The sequence below is a fragment of the Aulonocara sp. 'chitande type north' Nkhata Bay genome, linkage group LG19, assembly GCF_057382095.1.
Source record: "Aulonocara sp. 'chitande type north' Nkhata Bay isolate Kocher_YH1m ecotype deep benthic linkage group LG19, A_spYH_male_GT1.1, whole genome shotgun sequence".
NCBI lineage: Eukaryota > Metazoa > Chordata > Actinopteri > Cichliformes > Cichlidae > Aulonocara > Aulonocara sp. 'chitande type north' Nkhata Bay.
Genome location: NC_141362.1, coordinates 3,956,438 through 3,975,513, shown reverse-complemented (window position 1 = coordinate 3,975,513; position 19,076 = coordinate 3,956,438). Strand labels below are relative to the sequence as shown.

Genomic DNA, 19,076 nt, shown 5'->3' with positions numbered 1-19,076 from the left:
AAAACATGTCTTGAGGTCTTTTTCCAGTGTTTTCAAAATTGTGTTTTTCACATACACATCAAAACTTCACACAGACAAACACACACACAAAACTATTTTGTTGACTATGCACCCCTACCCATAATAAATGGGTAGGGGTGCATAGTCAGTAAAAGTCACCAAGGCTCTGCAGAGCTCCAAAACCTGCTCTGCCACAGACAGAAGCATCAAAAATGTGCGCTGGGAGCTTCATGGCATGGATTTCTACAGCCAAGCAAATCTATATGTGTGTGGCCAAGAACCTTAGTCCATGTAGGGCATCTTAGCACAGTTTACTTGTGTCAGCTAGTGGGAGGGCAGAGAGGGCAGCCTTTACATTGTTTTATTGTAGAGTGACAGGAACTGCCTATGAGCTTCTAATCAAGCAGAAGTGTTGACGGAAAATCTATCAAAGGAAATACATTGATGAAAATCAAAGAAGAGAAATATTTATGTGATGTTCCATTTTCCTGAGAGCTGATTGGCTGTGATGACTCCTTCAAGTACTACATGCTACTTTGTCCTGCTAGTTAAGCCTGCTGTCTGTTCTCAGGCCTCCTCCTGTTTCACTGCCATATATCCACCACCAGAGGGCTCCACTGACCTGCCTGCTGACATCAGAGCACACCCCTGTGTCATGTGACCTGGCAGGAGTAGCAAAGCTGGACTCAGACCTGGCCAGGCAAGTTCAAAGGCAGCTGTGGTAGAGAGAGTATATGGGCTCAAATTGTGGTCATAAATATTTTGTACTTGTAAATCAGGATTTGTGTGTGTATGGGATCAGAACGATGCCACCTTGAAATGAAACCGAAAAAAATATTGAAACTGAAAAAAATATTGAAACTGAAATAAATGTACAGCGCGGCTGCAGTCACGGACAAACTTGCATGTGTCTGTTCGGGAATGGCAGATGCTGAGAGGTCCAGCGTTTACATTACCGGCTATTTCAAAGTGACAGCCTGAGGTGTTCTTCAGTAAATTGGACTACCAGACAGGAGGACCTGAGGCCCCACCGTATTATTTTCGGTAAGTTAAATGTGTGTGTAAGCTAATCCGTAACTTAGGTCCTTAGGTGAGCACTCGGCTGTCGGGGAAACTTGTTTTGTAAAGTTCGTTTAGCTAACCCGTGCAGGTGAATGAATTTACCCTGACTAAAGAAATCAAGAGAAACGCACCGGGCTGCTCAGTGACTAACCACGGTTACTGTACTTTCTTTATGAGTATTATACTGTAAGAGCAACAGGCTGGACTCTGCTTCTGCTCCTGTGCAGAGCTGATTATTAAATATGTGCAAACAGCAGCATGTTTTCTGTCGCTTTCCACATGTGGAACGACATTAACGCCAACTTTTAAAAACCTGGCACTTCAGTAACCCCTCATTAGTCAATAGCTACGGATTAAATAGCAAAGCCCGATACTTATGTACTGAAACCAACTACTTCCGCTTGGCAGCTTAAGTTAAAATGTTAATTTTTTCCTCTGATTATTTTTTTAGCACTGACTCTGTATATTTTTTGTTTGTTGCAAATATTCAGGTTAAAAAACTGTCCGAATTATATTTAATGAGGTATGTTCACAAAGTCACATGTGCAGTACTCTGTATAGCTTGCATCCTTTAGGACAAATAATTTGAAGCATTAATATTTCTTGTTCAATACTGAGCTGATAACACCTCCGTATTGTCATGGCCCTGGGTCATGTGACCCAGTATTCTGAGTTTCTTGGTGTTTTGTTATTCTTTTTAGTCTAGTTTCATTTCGGTTTATCTAGTTACATTCTGCCATGTTTCATGTCCAAGTTTTCTTTGTTTGTCAAGTTCATGTCACGTCTAATCTCCATGTTTTCTGTTTTACTTTGAAAGTCTGTATTCAATGTCAGTGTATTCAGTTTCATTTCTCCTGTCCTGTCGTTAGGTTCATGTGTGTCAGCTGTGCTCCCATGTGTGGCCACTTCCCCTGATCATCCCTCATGTGTATTTAGTCTCTGTGTTTCATACAGTCTGTGTCGCGTCGTCTGTGTACTTCCCCCCGGTCAAGTTAAGTGTTTTTCAGGATTCTGTGCAGTTCATGTTTGCCATTTGGTTTATGTTGTTTTTCATGCAGCCGCACGATGAGGTTCCGTGCAGGTCATGTTCATGTCTCTTTCGTCACGCCACTTGGTTCACAGTTTCCATGCATCTGCACAGCATTCTGTTCACAGTGATCATAGTTATGCCTTTCAGTCAGGTTAGTGTTTTTCCAGTTTAGGTTTTTGGTTAGTTGCAGTCTCAGTCCCTGTTATGTTTTGTCTACTCCCTTCTGCATCAGCCCAAATAAAGGCTCGCTTTCAGTTTAAGTTTTCCTTAAAGTGTCCTTAAGTGTCCTTCCCAGCGCTCATGAGACTGCTTTGCTGCACTGTGGTATGAGGTGCTAACCTGTTGACAGTGTTAATTTTAAAATGTATTCCACCAAAGATAATAGAAGTAACATATTCTGAATACTTTACAACTACATGAATATCCTATTGCTGTGTGATTTATTACTATTACCGAAGGTTACTCTCCATACCAACACCAACTAGATGTTTAAATCTTAATATAAATGAGTAACAGTAGGTGCACATTAGGTAAGGCTGCACTTTTTGCAGTGATCTCGTAAATAAAACAGGTCCGCGGCTCCGAACCGTAGTAAAGGGACCTCTGGCTAATACGTTGGGGTCTTTTTTTTTTTTTTTCCTGGATCACCTGTTGAGAAAGAAAAAAGAAAACAAGCAGAAGAAGACTAGAGCAATAAAATAAACAACACCATGATGATCTATGGGAATATAACAGTAAATACTAAATGTTAAACATTATTGTGCAGCACGTAAGATCGACAGCGCACAGTGTGCTTTAAGGTAGGAGCCAAAAAGGAGCAGAGCAGCGGCGTTAAGGACGTCCTCGCCGTACCTGGGTCCATCAGGTCCTCCAGACGCGTGAGCAGTTTGGTGAGTTTCACCATTTGCTCCAGGAGCTGCGCCTGGATGACGGCAGATTCCAGCAATACCACCGTCTTTCACTCGCCCAGTTTGAGGACCTGCTGTCCCGCGTTGGTCCCAGCATTGCCCGCCTTGACACCAACTACAGACGCTCAATCCCACCTGCAGAGCGCCTGTCCATCTCCCTGAGGTTAGTAAAAGTGTTTAATACGGTAGTCCTTTATTGATACCTGTGCTAACATGGATGTGCTATGCTATCAATGAATGCTGTCGGTGTTTACTGATAGCAAGCTGTGGTACGGAGACGACTGTTTATAATATTTCTAGTGATACTCGGGTCTCATCAAGTCCCGATTTACTGTAATTCGATTTATGCCGTTATCAGTGTTTGCATGATAGCATGGCTGTGGTGTCATATCAATGTATGCTCTCGCTGTTTGCTGATATCAAACTGTGGTATGAGGACCACTGTGGGTTAATCTTTGTAGTGATACTCACTCCTTTCTTTTTATTTAGACCTGGTTTAATTCTGGGATAGTTGAATATTTGTATATAATCCCAGCAGACTGTTTTAGATTATATCTAATATATATCATGTAATTATCCTGATAATTACAAAAGGTTTTATGTAAGATTTATGTTTTGTAATTTAAATCTGACATCACAAAAGTATTTTGGAATTTGAATAATGTATTTTGTAACTGCAGCATTTTGTCCAGGTTCCTTGCCACCGAGGACTCCTTCAGGACCATCGCATTCAGTTTTCGAGTTGGCGTGTCCTTGGTGAGCCAGATCACCCCCCAGGTAGCGACGTCCATCTGGGACTGTCTAGTGGACGACTTCATGGCTGTGCCTTCAACTGAAGACTGGCGGTGCATTGCAGAGGGATTCCAGGAGCGCTGGAACTTCCCTCTCTCCCTCACAGTAGAGGTTGTATCTGCGCTCCATGGAGCTCCGTCCTGAAATTGCGGAGAAGTGTGTGAAGGCAACGTGTGTTCTCCACAATTTTCTGTGCTGTTTGGACAAGAGAGGGGCACCTGCTGTGAGGGGTGTGGCACCTGCTGTGAGGGGTGTGGCACCTGCTGTGAGGGGTGTGGCACCTACTGTGGTGGAGCCGTTGCAAGGCCTGGGTCGTGTAGCAGCAAACAACTCCTCCAGAGAGGCTGTCCTGGTGGGGGAGAAGTTCATGGCCCACTTCTCGGCGGAGGGAGCCGTGTCTTGGCAACCAAAGGAGTAGCCTGTTTGAAGTCTGAGTGACTTCCCCACAACGGCTCTTTTGAGAGCCACCCACAAACCTCTAAAGAGTGTTCCTGTCTTTTTTAATTTTTCTTAATAAATGGAGCTCTACTCCAAAATAAACTAACCTCTCTTTACTCTCTTAAAGACATATTTACATATAATTGTTACACAAAGTTTTGGCTGTCTCACCTTGTTTTGGTACAATCTGCCAGGTGTAACAATTTTTAATCATGTTTTTGCTGGAGAAGTGCAAGGTTTTAGTCAACACCATTAGACACAAAGAAATGTAAAAATATATATTTTAAATTAAGTTGTTTCAGCTATTTTGACTATTACCAGCTTCTCTGTTCTACTGTTTATGCACATATGTTTTCAAAGTAATTATACCACATTTAAAAGTAAGATTGTTTTGGCTTTTTATTATTAGAGTTAGGCAGCACGGTGGTTAGCACTGTTGCCGCACAGCAAGAAGGTCCTGAGTTCAATTCCAACATCAGGCCGGGGTCTTTCTGTGTGGAGTTTGCATGTTCTCCCCGTGTTTGCGTGGGTTCTCTCCGGGTACTCCGGCTTCCTCCCACCGTCCAAAGACATGAAGCTTGTGGGGATAGGTTAATTGGATAATCCAAATTGCCACTAGGTGTGAATGTGCGAGTGAATGTGAGTGTGAATGGTTGTCTGTCCCTGTGTGTTGGCCCTGCGACAGACTGGCGACCTGTCCAGGGTGTACCCCGCCTTTCGCCCTATGACAGCTGGGATAGGCTCCAGCGCCCCCCGCGACCCTGAAAAGGATAAGCGGAAGCGAATGGATGGATGGATGCATGGATTATTAGAGTTACAGTCATACATATTTTCAGAAGCTTGTATTTAATCTCCATAAGAAACGATCATATTTAGCAGCGTGAAAATTACATATTTATTTAGAAAATTACGTATTTTTATTGGAAGATCATGAGGGAGGAAAATATATGGTTCTTCAAAACAGAAAAATAAACAAAAAATCCATATTATGGAGTTGACAAGTGGTGACACATGAGTAGAAAACAGGATATTATTTCTTTCAAAATGACCATTAAACCTTAACAACCTTTGTAATATCACAAGACACATCATAACAATTCTGTTTTTGCACATGTCAAGTTCTACATCTTAATAGTTCACCAGCAAGTAGCTGCCTACTGCTCCTTGATTCCTAAAGTACTCTGTGGTTGTGTGTTTAGACGCTGCTGGACTTTCTCTCCTTTTGACTCTCTGTGCTTGTTTCCAAAACCTTCTCTTCTGCCTTTTTTCTCTTCCTTTCAGATCACTGATGTTCTTTATTTTTCCCTCTTTCACTCTATTTCTCCATCTTTCCCTTTATGAGAAACTCAGGCTGGCTGTTAATTTTTTCTCTACTTATTTTTTGATCATCCCTGTTCCTTCTCTTTTGTTCCTCTACTGACAGCTTCCTCTTTGCTATTCTAGCCTGAAATGTACCATTTTGTAATTGCTATAATTTTTCTGAAGCATATGCATTTACACATATTAAGGATGAATATTCACAACACAAATATGTATTAAGCAACAGAAATGCTATCCGGTCTTTAAGTCTGATGTCATTAGCCGTTTCCAGGTCCAAACTCCGCTGCAGATCCCAAAGTCAAAGGAACTCTGCGGCATCACTGAGAGTTACAAACTGTCTAAATTCTTTCATCTTTAATAAAATGATCAGTGTGGCTGTTTTACCAGGTGTAACATCCAGGCATCCATGAAAACAGAATATATGAAATTTAACAGAGTTAGAAGTTAGCTCGCCGGTTTCCACCTTAACACCAGCTCTGCTATCACTTCCAACATAAATGAAGACAAAACTAAACAGCACTGGCGTTTGTAGGGTTACTGATGTTGGACTAGCTGGTATATAATGATGTGCTACGTGATTGCTAGCAACACAGCTATGTTAGCGTAACATAAACACAGTGAAACTTTTTTCCACTTGATAAAAGTTAACGTGAGGGTTCCCGATGGTTAGGCTGACAGTGATCACTGACTGTTTTTAGGGGCTTGTTCAGATTAAATAGAACAAGATAAAAAAGAATAAAAACATGTTAAAACACAACAGCCTTAATAAACACAGAGTAGTTTGGACCCGAAAGCAGGGTTCATACATCATCACTTAAAAGACCAGCTCTCGGGGCAGAGATAGCTCAGTAGATAGTGTTTGCCCCATGATCGTTGGGCAGGGCTCTAGACTAACTTTTTGCCATGGGCGTACGCGTACCGGCACAAAAGTTAGGCGCACACAAGTTTTATAATAATTTATATAATATAATGTGTTTTTCTGGATACACTGTGCTTTTTCAGCATTCAAAGATTGATGACACCGTGTCAGAGCACTGGCTATGAATTTCAGAAGGATCAGGCCTTAACTTAACAGAAAAGTTAGCAATAGTTCTTTTCCTGTTACAGCTACATCCACTTCTGTCGTGCCCAGGCTGCTCACTAGGGCTGGGTATCATCACTGATTTCTATAATCCATTCGATTCCGGTTTTCAAAGTCCCGATTCGATTCAACTTAGCCTCAGACAGTCAGAAATATTATAATTCTGATCATTTATCAGTACTGACTTCATCAGAATTGTGAACATCACAGCAGATTCCTTTGTGTGAAAGTAACTGAGAATAAAACACAGAAAAACATGAAGGAGATTTTCCTGGTCTGGCTTTTTATAGCAGATAACCTTAAAAATATTCTACAATGTTCTGCATATAAGGTTTAAATTTCTTCAGTATTGAACAACAGAAAAAATAGGCTTTCTTGAAGAAAAAGACAGTAGCCGACAGCACTGTAAACAACGGTAGACTGGTGGGTAATAAGCGAATAAATAATACAGAAAACAGAGATTGGAGACGGGAAACTGTGCCGTCTCCAATCTAGCTGTGCATGGATGTGATTTTAATAGTCGTGGAAGCAAAACAGCAAAATTCAGCTCGGTGAATTTTGGTTGGAGAGAGACAAAACCTGCAGCTCAGAATCAGCGCAAAAAGACGTAAACACATCGCGGACCGGACGCATCAGATTCGCTAAGCTCCGACAGCGTGTCCGTCTACGGGCCGTCGGGTGAGAAAGCCGAGAAATACAAAGTTAATTCTGATGCGTCGGGTCCGCTCTGTGTTTACGTCTTTGTGTGGAGTCCGTGTACCTGCTCTGATTTGCTGTTTGGTTGTTGTTGAAATGGTTTTGTGAGCTTTAATCTGAGAATCTGGCGTTTCTGGCAAAACACAGTTATATTTAAAAGTCGATTCAGGATTTAATGAATTGATATCGCTTTATTCAAGCTACTCACCTCCCACTTCCACCTGCACTTTCAACTGGACCACGGCCAATCAGAGAGGTCCCGCCCCTTACTATCTCTGATTGGTTTAGTCCACGATAGGGACAAAATGTGTGTCTGTTGTTGACCACAGGGAAGGTTGCAGATTTTTTTTTTTTTTTTTTTTTGCTACCCGAACAGTTGGTCGCACAGGTGCAACCAAATATTTTTTTTTAGTCGCACCACTGAAAAATTTGGTCGCACTCTAGAGCCCTGTTGGGGGTTCAAATCCACCAAACAGCGGCTATCCTGAGATACCCTTGAGCAAGGTACCGTCTCTACACAGTGCTCCCCGGGTCATGGATTGGTAGCTGCCCACTGCTTCACTGAGTAAATGGGTTAAATGCAGAGGACTAAGCATTTTCCTACAGGATTAATAAAGTATACATTAACTATGAGATTCAAGATCAGGCAAATTCCATAATATTCGACACATCTGTAAAGCAGAAATATCAGTAAAATGCACAGGAAGTAATATGACTGAAATAGTAATAAAAATAACTTAATATAATTAGTGAATAGGACACTTTTGTGACATTTGCCAAAATCATTAGAAAAAGGGTCAACACCGTCAGGCAAAAATCCTGATGGTGCTGACAAAATACCCTACTTTCTCTCATAGCACGTTTTTCTGACAGATGCCATCTTGTTGTTCATCAGTTGCTTATGGCCTCTACTGTGGTGTTGATGCACTATGGTTGTGACACAGAGTTTTATCAGAAAGGTATGCAATAAATGAAATAAAAATTAAAAAAACTCACCAGAGCAGTGACCTCATGGCATGTGTATCAAACAGGAAGTGGTAAAGGGGTCCTCACAGTGTAAGTTACCCACAATAATTCCTGATTTTTTTGTACTTTTTAAAAAATCTGATGGTGTTGACAGAAACTTTGGACATGTTTTGTCCCTTATCTCAAGAATCACTGATATATTCTCAAAATCTTTCATAAACTGCCTGCTTTTCAGGAATGAGGTGGTAATTCGATTTTGGAGCAGTTCTTGAGCCATAACCAATGATGAGCAGCTTTCCTCACTGTCACTGGTACGGTGCTGCACTGATGCCTTCCTGAGAGCCAATGCAAGCACAAAGAGTTAAGTCAGCAGTTTTTTGATGAGCTTTCAATATTTCCTTTAACTAACGGGGAGTGAGGTCCTTTTATCTCAGGCATGTCAGGAATACTGAAACCTGGGCTGACTGACCTGACCACAGCCTCTATGACTTCAGCATCACTGTGTCCTTTACACAAGAGGCTGACTGGCCCACAGATCTTGACACCTCTCCTTACTGTCACTTCTTGAAGCCTGTTTGCTGCTGTAGGAAACACGTTTTATGGAGCTGTCAGCTGACTCGGCGATGTTCTGTTCACTCTTTGACACACCCTGCTAATTGCTTATATTAACATCTCTTGGCTGGTCTGAGAATGGGTTGGCGTTCCCCGGACAAGCTGGAGGAGGCTTCTCTGCTTGGGCTGCTGCTGTGTTACTGCTGCATTTCTGCTCATCAGACTCACCTAATGAGATGGCTGGAACTGTTTCTTTTTGGCGAGGTGTCTGATGTCAGCTGGCAGTGATGATGATGATGCCACTCGAAGCTGCTTTTTCAAGTTTGATTCAGTTAGTCTTGAGTGGAAGCGCCTCTTTGCAAGAGTCAGTTTTGAAAAGACCTGTTCAAAGTGGTACGTTGTCCCAAACAGAGATGCAAATTTCAGGGCATGTCTCGCCAGGATGGGAAAAGCCTCAGCATGAACGTACAGTTTGTGAAAGTCCAGCAGAGAGAGGCTGTTATACTTAGCTTTTAGCTCGTAGTTGTTTTGCAGCCCAATTATTTCCACTTGGAAAGTGTCTGGCACAGATGGTTGCACATTAAACGGCGTAGCAAACATCTCCAGTTCCTTTTGGATATTCTTCACATCTTGAAACCTGTCATCAAATGCCTGAATGAGTTTTGCACGACTGTTGTTGTGATTTGGCGCTACACAAATAAAATTGAATTGAATTTAGAATTGTCCCTATTGCCAGTCTTGGCAGCCGGGGGTCAGTCCGCCAGGGCCTCCGCTCCTGGCCACCACCCGGCACACAATGCACCCAGCTCGCACTGGAACGTTTCTCAGCCGAGTGTGAAGCAGCGGGAATGAGGATCAGCACCTCCAAATCTGAGGCCATGGTTCTCAGCCGGAAAAGGGTGGAGTGCCCACTCCGGGTCGGGGATGAGTTCCTGCCCCAAGTGGAGGAGTTCAAGTATCTCGGGGTCTTGTTCGCGAGTGATGGGAGAAGGGAGCCGGAGATCGACAGACGGATTGGGGCTGCAGCTGCAGTAATGCGGACGCTGCACCGGTCCGTCGTGGTGAAGAGGGAGCTGAGTGTAAAAGCGAAGCTCTCCATTTACCGGTCGATCTACGTCCCTACCCTCACCTATGGCCACGAGCTGTGGGTAGTGACCGAAAGAACGAGATCGCGGATAGAAGCGGCAGAAATGAGCTTCCACCGAAGGGTGGCTGGCCTCTCCCTTAGAGATTGGAGCCTCCTGGGCGCCTCCTGGGTGAGGTGTTCCAGGCATGTCCCACCGGGAGGAGGCCCCGGGGCAGACCCAGGACACGCTGGAGAGATTATATCTCTCGGCTGGCCTGGGAACGCCTTGGTATTCCCCCGGATAAGCTGGAGGAGGTGGCTGGGGAGAGGGAGGTCTGGGCCTCTTTGCTTAGGCTGCTGCCCCCGCGACCCGGCCTCGGATAAAGCGGATGAAGATGGATGGATGAATTTAGAATTTGTTTGTTTTATTTTATTGTGAAAGAACTATAGAGGAAGCGACCACCTTTTCGCACATGCGTAGAAAAACATCCTAATTTCCTGAACCGATCAGGCAGCCAAAGGCAACAACATGGCTGCTGATAGCGATGTGAGTTTGTTTTGTAACATGTCAGTGGTCGTGTCCAAATTCATGGGCTGCATCCTCCTGAGGACCCGGCCTTCGCGGTCTATGTGGGCCGGGTCCTGAGAAGGTCGGGTAGGCCGGAAGTAAACGGCTGTTAAATTGGACGGTCTCGCCTTCGGATTAGCGTCACCACTGTCTCGGTGGAGTTTAATAAACTCGGCCGTCTGCTCCTTGCTGTCTAAAATATAACAGGACACTGGAGTAAACTCTCGACCATCTCACACTTCTGTTTAATCAGTTTTCTGTTTGACGTTTATTCAGCTGTGTGAAAACCAAGGAGGAACCCACCTGGGGGATTAATAAAGTTTTATTTTATCTAATCTAATAACTTTAATCTCAGCCAAACCGATTTACTCACGAACAAATAAAACACTGAAAAAAGTCCAACAATAACATTTTTAGGTTGTCTAAGTGACTTATATATCACATTTAACCTGAGTAGCGAAAGTCTGCGGTGATCTGAATATGATGTGCCGGGAGTTGTGCCGTTCTCTGCGGCTTCAGTGACCCTCGAGCTCCCGGCTAGCTATCGAGCTGCATCGCTGCATCGCTCCATCGCAGCAAAGAATGGGTTTGGAGGATTTTTTTAGAAGTGATGAATTGCTGCAGCCCCAGATTACGCCAATGAACACAACATATTAAAACCAGTCTGTGTAGCACTCAGTGGTCCGTGCAGTGACAGTGCTGACATACATGCCAGTACAATGCAGTTCTACAGCTTGTTGCTCTGTGTTTCAGTCGGACTGTTTAGTTTAGCTGGATTGTTGCTGGTTGAGAGAAACTGAAGCTGGATGTCGGGCGTGTACCAGAGATCCTGCTAGTAATGCCTTCTGCTGTTTATCTTGTGTTCAGTCAGGTGCCGATGTTTGTGCAGATCCAGCAGAAGTGGAGGCGGATGTATGCCGGAGAGTGCAAAGGACCAGGCGTGCGCACCGACTTTGAGATCGTTCACCTGCGTCGAGCGCCCGTGCAGTACAACCACCTGTCCGGCCTGCTCGACATCTTCAAATCTAAGATAGTAAGTGCTCTGGAACAAACATCTTTATATGGATCATATTTCAAGGTTGTTTGTTTGTTTTTAATAAAGAAAAATTAAAATTGTGCAGCCACAGAGCGTCATGTACCCATGTTCTACAAGTATCACCTCAGCATCCTGTTCCAGACCATTTTAGGACGATGTGAATCCTGTTAAATGCAACTAATAATCATAAAAGCATCCACGAAGTGCATGTAAATGTATTTTCTAAAACATTTATTCATCTGGTTTTTCCTGCTCATGTACAGTCTCTCCTCCTCCTCCTCCTCCTGCTGTGCTCTGACAGTCACACAAAAACTGTATTCAACTTGAAAATAACACAAACATCTTATCTTATAATAAGAATATATTCTTGTAATAGTTCGTCAAAGAGCAGGTTGATAACAGTACAGCACACTGCTTAGTTATGTGAACATTGGGAAAACAGAAGAGGAAGAAGAAGACGTCTAATTCTGTGTAAATTCGGTTTCTGGATTTTTGTGGAGTTAATTTGTGAATAAAATAAAGACTGTTAGGAAGTGGATGTCGGTTTAATGATCAGTTTGTTTGAACTTTGTTTATTCCTATTCCTGGAAACACAATGGATTCCCAGACATCACGTTGTTTAACCCTTTCATGCACAGTGGTCTGCAGCTATTCAAAGGCTGTTTTCTTGTATTTGTGTTGATGTTGATGGTAAACTTGCACAGAAACACTACACACTGATGTCTCCATACCCTTCATAAGTCAAAACCGATGTTGTCCACCTAAGTGGACATTTAAAAAATGAAGTTCAAAAATCTTATATTCATTCCTAAAGAAGAATAAAAATCCTGATTGATGTTGTCATCATCCACACATGAGGGTTAAATGTGTTCAGTATGTTCCCAGAAACAGCCGACAATGACGAGGTGTAATCCACGCCTGTACAGAGAGATTAATGCTGCAGCTTGTTACCATAAACATGAGCTGATGTCTTCCTGTTGTCATCAGGGTTGTTCCCTGTTCCCTCTGCCTCCAGTCAACATCGCCATTCGCTTCACCTACGTGCTCCAAGACTGGCAGCAGTATTCATGGCCACAGCAGCCTCCAGGTAGGCAGTACATGTCATGTCATTAATACATAAATAGAAAAATGTAATATTATTATTAAGAAATTATTAAATTTTTTTAAATACATGTCAGCAAGTGGCTGACATCCAGAAACCCTGCCAGTGGCTTTTAGGAGTCGTGTGTGTGATGCAGGTCATGTTGTTGTTTCCTGTGGAACGATTGTACCTGCTGGTTCCAGGTCGTTCTTCTGATAAGTCTTTTCACTCGTCTGTCTGAAATCGTGTGGGGAGCGCTTGGTCGTGGCTGGTTTATCGTAAATAAATAAAAACCCTGCAGGGGCAACGCCAGGTTTATGGCCCCAACAGTGCTCACTGGAACCTTCAGTAACTTAGAAGTTCTTCTGTAGCCGATGCCATCAGTCTTAAGTGTGCAAAGGTCTTGAGAGAGCTTGTTGGTTTTACCCATCATGAGACGCTTCTTGTGTGAAACCTGGCTAATGAGGCCATAGTTGGGACTGAACCGGCTGATATTAATTTGCACTAAGTGGCAGGATTGCTCTGTAATTACTCATAAATGTGTCTTTTTGCACCTTTCTTTCTGTCCAATACATTTCCCCCGTGTCATTCTTCATTGTTAGACGTCATGTATGGACATCTATGGTGGCGCTGGGTGATATGAGGAAAATGTAATATCACAATATTTTTTTGCTATATCACAAAACACGAAATAAATCACGATATGTTTAAGTTATTTTCAACCATATAGGATCTAAATTTGCACTTATTCAAACCGACCATTCAGGATGGTTTTCTATTGTCAACATAAAAATGATCTGAATGAACTGAAATGTTTTCTTTTAACCATCAGCTGCACACAGAGGATTTTCACAGATTACAGTACAATCACAGTAAGTCTCTTTCTGTGGTCAACACTAGACTTTAACATCAAAAGATCACAGCAACAAAAAACGACGTCAAGAAAAGAATCATGAGTCAAAATAAAACGACTGAAATGAAAAAGCTGCTCTGTTGTTCCTATAAAAATGACAAAATTAAAAAAATGGATGACATCAAATTACAGAAACAAGTCGAGACAGTGACTATAAAACAGTTTATTTAATGTTTGCTTGGTGTGCAGGGAGACGTTGACATGCAGGGTTTAAAACATTTCTTTTGCAGCGAGATTCATTCTCTCACCGTCTGAAACTCCTGATGTCGCCATATTTTTACCTGTTCAGTTCAGTTCAGTTTTATTTATACAGCACCAAATCACAACAACAGTCGCCTCAAGGTGCTTTATATTGCACAGTAGATCGTACAATAATAGATACAGAGAAAAACCCAACAATCATATGACCCCCTATGAGCAAGCACTTTGGGGACAGTGGGAAGGAAAAACTCCCTTTAAACAGGAAGAAACCTCCAGCAGAACCAGGCTCAGGGAGGGGCGGAGCCATCTGCTGTGATTGGTTGGGGTGAGAGAAGGAAGACAGGATAAAGACATGCTGTGGAAGAGAGACAGAGATTAATAACAGATGTGATTCAATGCAGAGAGGTCTGTTAACACATAGTGAGTGAAGAAGAAACACTCAATGCATCATGGGAATCCCCCGCAGCCTGCGTCTATTGCAGCATAACTAAGGGAGGATTCAGGGTCACCTGGTCCAGCCCTAACTATATGCTTTAGCAAATAGGAAAGTTTGAAGCCTGATCTTGAAAGTAGAGATAGTGTCTGTCTCCTGAATCCAAACTGGAAGCTGGTTCCACAGAAGAGGGGCCTGAAAACTGAAGGCTCTGCCTCCCATTCTACTTTTAAATACTCTAGGAACAACAAGTAGGCCTGCAGAGCGAGAGCGAAGAGCTCTAATAGGGTGATATGGTACTACAAGGTCATTAAGATAAGATGGGGCCTGATTATTTAGGCAGGCATCGAACTCCAGGCCTCGAGGGCCGGTGTCCTGCAGGCTTTAGATGTGTCCTTGATCCAACACAGATGATTTAAATGGCTAAATCACCTCCTCAACATGTCTTGAAGTTCTCCAGAGGCCTGGTAATGAACTAATCCTTTGATTCAGGTGTGTAGACCCAGGGTGAGATCTAAAACCTGCAGGACACCAGCCCTCGAGGCCTGGAGTTGGCAAAGCCTTATTTAAGACCTTGTATGTGAGGAGCAGGGTTTTGAATTTTCACCATCGTACGTAGAAAGACTCACAATACATCGAGTTTATTTGTTATATTGTTTGATTTAAAGTTTGTATAGTTTAAAGTTGTTTCTCTGCATGTGTGGATTGGATGGGTTGTTACCAACATCTAGTGAGAATTTCATGTGAACATCACCTTTAGAAATATATGTAGACAATTGGTGATGCGTTCAATATGTTTTACGTGTGTGTGTGTGTGTGTGTGTGTGCTCACAAACAGAGGTTGGTTGTGTTACTGAACTCCCTGACTGTGAGGAAGCCCTGGGTGGGCTCTGGTGACAGACTGCCTGCTTTGCTGTTTGGATGATTATTCAGTTTTTTGTGTTTTTTCTGGCAGATTTTGATGCGCTCCTTGGTGGCGAGGTGGGGGGGGTGGAGTTTGGGAAGTTTCCATTCGGTGCCTGTGAGGAGCCAATAAGGTAAAAACTGATGATACTTTCTAAAAATTACAGTCACATGTTTTCTGCACACTGAGCAGTCGGTGTGACGGCTTTGTTGCTTATCACGTGGTCTCGGAGCCTCTTCATCATCATCCTTATCTGTGGGTCTGAGGAAGACTTACTTTGTTTGCTGTTACTGTGTTTCTGTTTTTCACTTTTATAGTGAACTTCATCTCGCAACAACCTGGCCTCATCTTATTGAAGGCATAGTTGTGGATAATGACGTGTACAGGTAAGGCTGTGTGTGCAGTGTTCTGGTGTACTGTACTAAGAGCAGCTGCAATATACCAGCTAGTTCGTTTTGTTACCTCGCAACACTCAGCCTCACTGCAACTGTGTCACCAGCTGAGCCACGAGGAAACCGATGGGCTCAAATTGTGGTCATAAATATTTTGTACTTGTGAGTTCAAACTCACACACTGCCAGGGGACCTGAGCGCAGAGTTTTACACACAGTTTGTTGCTTTGTGTCTGTAAGACGACCTTAACAAAAAAAAAATTGTAACTCGTGTAAATATTTTTTACAAACACACAAATTCTCATCTGTAGATGCACAAACATGAAATCTTCAGATAGTCTGGCTTACAAGGTTACAAAGCTCACAACTACACATTTGATTTACAAGTACAAATGACCACAATCTGAGCCCATAGAAACCAGCACTAATCAGCCAGTGACCACAGCTGATGCTAGCGTGGGCTAAAGTGCACCACACTGAGTGATGAGGTACCCGGGCTAGAAAGACAACTCCAGTTTGAGGCGCATGTCCTCCTGACATTTGGTGTTTGTGTTAACGATCCAATGGAAAAGCTTTGATGGGAGTGAGCTGTTCACTTGCACTATAGCACACAAAACGCTGCGCTGAGCACTGAGTGTTGCATCCGTGTACACACTGCATTGCTTCATATTTCACTCGTAAAGTAGGAAATGGGTGGAGCAGTTTATTAAAAGGGTAAACGTACATGGGTTTGATTGTAAGGCCCAAACAGAGCTGGCACAGGTCTAACAAGCATGAAGGGACAAACTGAGTGTGACATAAGGAAATGCTTACATGTGTAATTATCTTGATTACTGGTGAAGGACTACGTCACATGTAATCAAACATGACTCATTACTTATAAAAACCCTTTAACTAAAAGTGTATCAGAAACTCTCCTCTACTGTTTACTCTGTTTATCACCCAACAGTGACCTCGACCCTCTTCAAGCTCCTCACTGGTCAGTTCGAGTCAGGACGGCTGAAAATCCTCAGTGTTTACTGGGTAAGTTAAGCTGATCAGTGGGACACTCAGGGACAGAGACCATGATGCTTTGGGGCAGACCACAGAGGTTTTACTAGTCAGTACAGATTTCAAACACACCGCTACATACTACATTAAGGTCAGTGCATTAAGTGCACTGACCTTAATGTTGTATTTTTCTGGTTGCTAATACACTTGGATCCATTACAAACATACACATTGTTGTGTGATGTGTGAAGACTTTTTATGGCTTTGTTTTTTGTCCAAACAGCACAGAGGAAACTATTTCTAAGCTAAAATTCATGCATCAAATGATACGCAGCAGATAAGACGGATGTAATCAAGCTACCGATAGAAAGAACATAGTAAAGGACAAATAAAGTGTCTTTTTTTCCTCATTGTTCTATGTGTGGGCCTCCTACTTCCTCCCACAGTCCAAAGACATGCAGTTAGTGGGGACAGGTTCATTGGGGCCCTAAATTTCCCACGGTGTGAATGTCTGTCTCTGTTTGCCCTGCGACAGACTGGCGACCTGTCCAGGGTGTGCCCCGCCTCTCATGACAGCCCCAAGCACTTTACATGTGATGTAAAGTGGACTTTTCTTTTGTTGCCACGTCCATGATTTAGAAAATGTTACACAGATGTTGTCCTGCTTCGCTGTGCTGAAGCGTGTGCTTCATGAAAAGTTTGAATAAGAAAATATCAGGTCAGTAACTGTTTGTGTTCCCTGTAGGTGAGGCTGTGACAGAGCTCTTTAAACTCTGCTGTAGGACTGAGTGTACAGAGGAGATTCCTGGAAGAGGATACGCTGAAGATGAGGGCAAAGGTCAGGTTCCTGGCTTTACTTGTTGAGTGACCATACTGCATTCTGGAAACGTGCGTAGCTTACTGGGAGATCTGGGCATCTGTGCTGACCCGGGCCTCAGCAATTGAACAGAAACTCTTGGATGTGTTTGTCGTCTGTAGAAAACAGTGATATCAGCTCTGCTTTGTCCAAGCTGACCGAGCCAGCAGCAACTGTGCCCATTTCCAAACTGTCTGTCTCCAACATGGTGCACAGTGCCCGGAAGCACATTCGCCGCCATCGACGCATCGATGAGTCGCCCCTTAACACCGAGATACTCAATTCTGTCCTTCTGGTAAGAGTTAATCATGTAACCTGTTTAAAAGGCATTAACTAGTCGGAGTTGACTAATACTTGACTGAGTTTTAATGGTTTCAGCTCATTTTATGAGGAAACTGATTCTGACAGAAGAGGTGTGGATCCCGTGTTAGGAGACGGTGAGCGTGATATTCAGAGCAGCAGAGACCTCGGAGCGTGTGGTAGTTTGACTCCTACTGATGTGGCTCCTCTGCTTCTTTTCACAAACAGTTTTTCCTTCCTGGTCACTGTTGAGCCCGTCACACTCAGCAGCTCGAGCTCGAGCTAAGACAGCCTTGAATCTTAAAACTACAGCCGTAATTGCATTTATGTCTTAGAGTGCTGGCCACAGATATTGATCCCATCTGACAGCAGCTCAGTAAAGCACAAGAGCGTCATCTTAAACAGGATATCAGGCAGCGTTCTTATTTTTATTGTCTACTTCTGGTCACATCCTGCTTTTGCCACTGAGCGATCAGCATCCTGTGTTTTATCATGAAGTGATGACTACGTGAGCTGCACTTGTTTAATTCTTCTAACATCTAGAAAACAACAGAGTTTCTAAATGACAGACTTATTTATTTGTGTTTGTGTCTCTGTTTCCAGATGCTGCTGTGGAGAAGTCTGACTGTAAGAATAACACTCAGCTGTCCAACTCCAGTGGGACATCGGAGCAAGAGAAAACCTCTGATTATGTATGTTTGCCTCTTCACCACTCGCACACTCAAGGTTACACTCAGGTCAGGTCCAATATAAGTTTCAGAGTGAAGACAGGCTCAGTGCTGTCAGTACTTTGTCAGGATTTTTATTGATTTCATGGTCTTTTCCCTCGTTGTAGAACCTTTTCCACCAGCTGAAGTCGGCCCCCAGTGACAGTCTGACCTACCGTCTGGCTCTGTGTGTGTGTCTGTTCAACTATTACTACGGTGGGCTGCGGGCTGTTCTCTTAAGTAAATATATTTCTAAAGGTGCTTTGATGTGAAATTATCACCAGATGTCGGTAACAACACTTCCAATCCAGACGTGCAAAGGAATCAAACCACAGATGAAGTTGTGTAATAATACAAAGTGACACAGGGACATTTATTTATTACTTTATACAAATGTTGGTGATGACAGTTCATGGCAGCGTCTGTATGGAGAAACCAGTCCCATCATTGCTCATGACTTTGACCCACTCACCACACAAACAGTCTATAAATCCCGAATGCTCCGTGGATCCTTCCCACAGATTCAGCTCAGGTGATTGGCTGGGCCGTTCCAGCAGCTTTACTTGATTTCTCTGAAACCAACCGTTTCCATTGGCTGTGTTTGTGATCATGGTCTTGCTGAAACATCCATCCTTGTTTCATCTTCATCATCCTGGTAGATGGCAGCAGATTCTAATCAACAATGTCTCCATCCTTCCTGGAGTTATGTTTAATGTCTCAGTGCTGTACGCTGAATAAACAGCCCCCCCCCCCCATGATGCTCCCGCCTCCAGACTTCAGTGTTG

The 19,076-nt window shown here is 43.2% G+C and overlaps 1 protein-coding gene across 1 annotated transcript; it reads left to right on the top strand.

Moving 5' to 3' along the window:
- Positions 1 to 285: 285 nt before the first annotated feature.
- LOC147306336 (rab3 GTPase-activating protein catalytic subunit-like) lies at positions 286 to 18,524 on the top strand. The gene is made up of 11 exons (XM_086274307.1): positions 286 to 700; positions 929 to 1,044; positions 11,347 to 11,512; positions 12,503 to 12,602; positions 15,099 to 15,180; positions 15,365 to 15,433; positions 16,388 to 16,461; positions 17,174 to 17,266; positions 17,407 to 17,579; positions 18,188 to 18,276; positions 18,420 to 18,524. The coding sequence occupies exons 3-11, from the start codon at positions 11,357 to 11,359 to the stop codon at positions 18,436 to 18,438; spliced, it is 855 nt and encodes a 284-aa protein (XP_086130433.1). The 5' UTR covers positions 286 to 700; positions 929 to 1,044; positions 11,347 to 11,356; the 3' UTR covers positions 18,439 to 18,524.
- The last annotated feature ends 552 nt before the right edge of the window (positions 18,525 to 19,076 follow it).

Bases quoted from the DNA above. Each gene is read 5' to 3' on its own strand.
- LOC147306336 (XM_086274307.1), top strand. From the start codon at position 11,357: ATGTTTGTGCAGATCCAGCAGAAGTGGAGGCGGATGTATGCCGGAGAG. The intron at 12,603-15,098 runs GTAGGCAGTACA...TTTTTCTGGCAG, and splicing joins ATGGCCACAGCAGCCTCCAG to ATTTTGATGCGCTCCTTGGT. The intron at 17,580-18,187 runs GTAAGAGTTAAT...CTCTGTTTCCAG, and splicing joins TACTCAATTCTGTCCTTCTG to ATGCTGCTGTGGAGAAGTCT.